The sequence below is a fragment of the Dipodomys ordii genome, unplaced genomic scaffold (genome assembly GCF_000151885.1).
Source record: "Dipodomys ordii isolate 6190 unplaced genomic scaffold, Dord_2.0 Scaffold54, whole genome shotgun sequence".
NCBI classification, from domain to species: Eukaryota; Metazoa; Chordata; class Mammalia; order Rodentia; family Heteromyidae; genus Dipodomys; species Dipodomys ordii.
In genome coordinates, this window is record NW_012267270.1 from 5223372 (window position 1) to 5228865 (window position 5494).

General features: G+C 51.1%; 1 protein-coding gene across 1 annotated transcript in view; it reads right to left on the bottom strand.

Annotated features, from left to right (window-relative positions):
* Ppp2r5b (protein phosphatase 2, regulatory subunit B', beta) overlaps window positions 1–2568 on the bottom strand; it is a 12100-nt gene extending 9532 nt beyond the window's left edge. The window contains exon 1 of the mRNA XM_013020905.1: window positions 2499–2568. Coding sequence (XP_012876359.1) covers window positions 2499–2568 — 70 coding nt within the window. The remainder of the gene's footprint in view (window positions 1–2498) is intronic.
* Window positions 2569–5494: the final 2926 nt, after the last annotated feature.

The following is a 5494-nucleotide window of genomic DNA, read 5'->3' on the forward strand; positions in this document are numbered from 1 at the left end:
CCTCCCCCCGGCCTGGCCCGCCCCGCCCCGCACCTCCCGGTGGGGGGGAGCTGCGTCAGGACGGCCCGGGGGGCGCTGGGAAATGTAGTCCCGGTCCGGCTTAAAGGGAGAGACTTGTCCGCCGGGGTAACCCCCCAAGAGCGAACTCCAGACCCTGGGGTAGAGGCTGAGACTTCCCAAGCCTGAGAGCGGGGTGGGGTGCGCTCCTGCTGGGGGCTGGAGCCCCAGATTCTGGAAAGGGTGACTGAGCAAGAAAAGAGGAAGACGCTGGAGTCTGCACCAGGAACGGAGGCGGGGGAGGGGGGGTAAGATACGCCAGGATCCTGGCAGGAAAGAGGCCCAGCACGCTATGCCTGGCGCATGGCTTTGGCCTGGGCCATCTATGTCCCGACCATCCCTTTGGGAACACTTCCCTCACCCCAGAATGGCTGGACGCCTCCAAAATCCCTTGAACACTGGCGCTGGACTAGTTAATAGTCCGGCACTGGCGAGTCAGAGATCTCGGGGTGGGGTGTGGGTCACCAGAGGATGCTGGGAAATGTAGTCCATCCTCAGACCTGCAGTCCCCCTCCCATCTCGTGCTGTCTTCGGTGACATCATGGTCTATGGTTTAAAGGGACAGACCTGGGGCGGCAGAGCATGAGAGCAGGTGTTCCCCTGGACCTTCCCACTCCCACGCAGCTGGGCCCCCTGACCGTTCAGACCCCGACATGTGCCAGAGGAAGAGATCTTGATTTAAAAACAAAACCAAAACAAGAAACCTCTACTAATGTATCCAAGACTGACACTCAGCAGGGATTCAGGAGTTTGGCAATCTGACCCAAAGTCTCCAGCTGCCATCCTGAGTCCCCTTCCCAGAACCCTAGGCTCTGACACATTTTATTCTGCTCAACTGCTGTGAAATCTCCACCCTGAAGTTTTGCCGGGCTGAATGCTGGTCTATACTGAGCAGAAGGGGAAGGTAATGAACCTAGACAGTGAGGTCAGAGAGGGCCCTGGGACCCTTTTCAGAATCTGCACCACCCTGCTCTGGGCCCTGGAGCCCATATGAGAAGAGCATGGGTACCCAGGAGGTATTTATTGGCCATTTGAAGCAACAGAAAGCCAAGAGGCTGCAGTTTCCCCAAGCTGGGATCCAAGACTGGACCATAGAAGAGCCAGCCAGTATTCCCCCACCCCACCCCACCCCACCCCACCCCACCAAGTGAGACCTTTAACTCTCCTCCCTGCTTGCCCACCTCCTCAGCTCAGGAGGTGAAACCTCTCCCACACCCCTAAACACCAAACTGGGGAGCCCAGACCCACAGGAGCCGTGTCTTGCCCTAGATGACACACTTTATCAAGAAACCAGCTAGATCCAGTCCTCCACACAGATTACCACCACCACCACCACCACCCCTATACACACACACACACACTACCCCACCTCTACCTCCCCTGGTCTGGGCTGGTGATGTGGAATTGAATACATTGCATGAGGACTGAAAAGCAGAGGGAAGACCAGAGACTGGTGAAATAAATGACTCCCTCCCCTACCCACAGGGGGCTGGGAATGAAAATGAGGCAGGATAGATTAGAACCATGGGTTTCACACAGGGTAGGAAAGCCTTGTATCTCATATCTCTGAAATCTCACTTAGCCCCAGATGTTGCATTTGATCTGATGTCATCTAGGAAGGACACAGCTATTGAGAGTTTTTTTCTTCTTTTTTTTAATATCTTTATTGAGACATAGACATACCTTAAAATTAATCTATTTTGGGGCTGGTTTTGTTGGTGGTTGTTTTTTTTGTGGGGGGCGGGGGCAGTTCTAGGGCTTGAACTCAGGCATGGCACTGTTCCTGAGCTGCTGCTTCTTCCCGGCCCCCCCACCCCCCGCCCCGTCATGGGGCTTGAAGTCTGGGCCTGAGCACTGTCCCTGAGCTCTTCAGCTCAAGGCTAGCACGCTACCACCACTAGAGCCACAGCACCACTTCTGGCTTTCTGGCGGTCATTTGGAGAGACTCAGGAACTTTCCTGCCCGGCTAGCTTTGAACCATGATTCGCATATCTCAGCTTCCTGAGTAGCTAGGATTACAAGTGTGCACCACCAGCATCCAGTCCAACCGGTTTTTAGTATGCTTCTGGAACACATTACTGGGTTCAGTTGTGCTCAGGTCCCAATGTAGCCCTGACTGCCTCTCAGCTATCCTCGAGAAGCATCTGTGGCTCCCAATACCATTTTCCCTCCCGAGAGACTTTTGTCCCTTTGCTCTGTCATTATTTGGCATCCACTTGTTCCTTTCCTACTCTGGCCTGAGCTCAGTTGTGGATGATGGCCTGCCCTTGGATTTCTATGGAACTTGCAGCCAGTCATCTGGAGAAAGTGTTTGGGGCTCTGTTTGTCCTGTGCAATACTCTGCGTGGGGTACATGGGATTCAGGTGTGCACTCACAGTGCCAACTGCTGAGAAATAGATGTGGCCAATGAGGTTAGAAGCAGAGAAAGGAGTGAACGCACCCTGAAAGGAAGCAGTCATATTGAGGAACACTAGGGGCTGAGATACAAAGAGCAAGCCGGGGGCCCCCATCTTTGCACCCTCTTCCCACAACAGGGGAATGGGGACCCCCTTGTAAATGGGGCATTTCCTCCACTCCTACTGGAAAGAAGTGGAGCTTGTTCCTCATGTACTTGGGCACATAGCTTCAGTTTCCTCTCCCATAATATGGAGCTATTAATGTCTCCTTAGCCAGGTGTTGGTGGCTCACACATGTGATTCTAGTGACTCAGAAGGCTGAGATCTGAGGATCAAAGTTCGAAGCCAGCCTGTGCAGAAAAGTCCTAAGGCCCCATCTCCAATTAACAGCAAAAGCTGCAAGTGTGCTGGGTGCCAGTGGCTCTCGCCTGTAATCCTAGCTACTCAGGAGGCTGAGAGCTGAGGATCACGGTCAAGATCAGCCAGGGCAGGAAAGTCCATGAGATTCTTTGTTTTTTTTTTTTTTTTTGTCGGTCATGGGGCTTGAACTCTGGGCCTGGGCGCTGTCCCTCAGCTCTTCAGCTCAAGGTGAGCGCTCTACCACTTGAGCTACAGCGCCACTTCCGGTTTTCTGGTGGTTTATTGGAGATAGGAGTCTCATGGTCTCTCCTGCCCGGGCTGGCTTTGAACCTCGATCCTCAGATCTCAGCCTCCTGAGTAGCTAGGATTACAGGCATGAGCCACCAGCGCCCGGCTCCATGAGATTCTTATCTCCAATAAACCACCAGAAAACTGGACGTGGTGCTCTGGCTCAAGTGGTTTAGAGTGCTCACCTGAAGCTGAAGAGCTAAGGGACAGGGCCCAGGCCCAGAGTTCAAACCCCAGGACTGACCAAGAAAAAAAAAGAAATAATGTTCACAAAGTAACAAGCTTTGGATTTAGGACATCAAATGAGCTCAAATAGTTATTATTTTGTTTTATTTTTAGGACAGGGTCTTCCTGTGTAGCCTTGGTTGTTAGCCTTGGGCTTTGGACCCTCCCAGATTCCAGGATTACAACTGTGTGTCACTACACTCAGCTCTATTATTGGTAATACATAACTAATGAGCACAGCTATACCCCTGCCCTGCCAAAGGCAGGCAGATATCTTTTTTCTTTTGGTCAGTTGTGGGGCCTGAACTCTGGACCTGGGCACTGTCCCTGAGCTCTTCTGCTCAAGGCTAGCTAGTGCTGTACCCTTTGAGCCACAGTGCCACTTCTGTTTTTCTGAAGGTAAATTGGAGATAAGAGTTTCACAGACTTTCCTGCCTGGGCAGCCTTTGAGCAACAATCCTCAGATCTCAGCCTCCTGAGTAGCTAGGATTACAGGCATATCTCTTGATTCATCCCACAAGCATTTTCTGACCAGCCTTAGTACCAGCCTACCTTCCTGAAGATTTCTAGATTTGGGGTGGGGGTGTGGGGACTATTTCCTTAGTCCCTACCAAGTAAAAAGATCTAGCTTTCTATCTTATTCTGAGCACGCGAGAATAAACAAGAGTTTAGGGAGGAGCAGTGGGTTGCCCAAAGCCACCTAGAGTCACAAGAATGCGGGTCTCTGTCCCCAGGGCCAAGATGGACATTTCACTGACGTTTGGCATTAGACTGAAATATGGTAAAAACTAAATTAGAATCATAATTACTCATGAATGTCCTTTAAACCACCTGTACAGAGCAGAGAGAAGGATTTATTTATTTATTTTTTGAGTGTGTGTGTCCTATTGGGGCTTGAACTCCAGGCTTCAGAGCTATCCCTGGACTTTTTTGTTTAAGCCCAGTGCTCTACCACTTGAGCCACAGCTCTACTTCCAGCTTTCTGTGTTGGCTAATTGGAGATAAGAGTCCCATGGGGCTTTCTTGCCTAGCTGGCTTTGAACTGGGATCCTCAGATCTCAGCCTCCTGAGTAGCTACAATAACAGGCATGAGTCACGGGCACCCAGCCCAAACTGTCTAGAAAGGACTTGAAAAATAAACATTTTAGACTGTACAAGCTTCTGCCTCCACAGTAGTCAGTGAACAGTCTCAGTCCACTAGATGTGTGTTATAGGAAAACCGAGATGGACAGTGCAAGCCTTTTCACATTGTAAAATGTTACATTCTTTCTTTGATTCCGCCCCCACCCCCCAACCATTTAAAACCATAAAAGCCAGTCTAAGCTCAAAGGCTGCACAAAAGCAGTAGATCTCAGCTCCAGGGAAGTAGAATCCATTCTGTATTGATTTTGGAATTAGAGATATGAAAAGCTATTATCATTGTTCCAGGGAGGGCCCCAGGCTTCACAGGTTTTACAGACTTCCCTCTCTTTTCTCCTAAAAGGGAGGGTTAGTTAACCCGGGGCAAAGCATTCTCAGTTGAGGAAGAAAAATCTAGCCTAAAGCAGGACTAAAAGGCCTTTCTAGACTTGCTTTCTAAACAGTAAAGCGAAAACAACAATCCCTAAGAGTTAAGAAAGTTGATTGGAGCCGGGTGTGACTTCCTGGACTCTTGATCCCGCGAGCCTAAAGAGAAAGCAAAAGAGTTAAACGGGATAACGAATGTATAAAACATTTTATAAAATGCACCTGTATATTCCCTCGTTTCCGAGATTCGGGCTGTGTAACTCACAGCGACTGATGATCGCTGTGGGAAGCCTCTGGCGAAGTTAAGACCCTGTCCCTTTAAATCCTCTCCAACTACCTAAAGTTGTGAGACGAGTCCGCACTTGCGCAGTCCTGCGCATGCCGGCCCCACCCCCCACCCCCAACAGTCTTCCCGAAGCCTGTGGAAGGGAGGTTAAAGGTCCTCCCACACAACACTTGTACGCAGGCGTAAACGATGATTGAGAGCCTTGTATCTCACTGAGAGCCCAGTCTCTTTTTCCACTCCCGAAGGCTCCGCCCCTCTCGCCCAATCAGTGGGCCTCTCCCCTTGCAATGACCAATGGGAGGGAGCGTGGGGGCGTGGCTGCGCGGCTAGGGGCGCGGCCTGGCGCCGAGAGAAGCGGCGGGGTGAGCCGGGGGC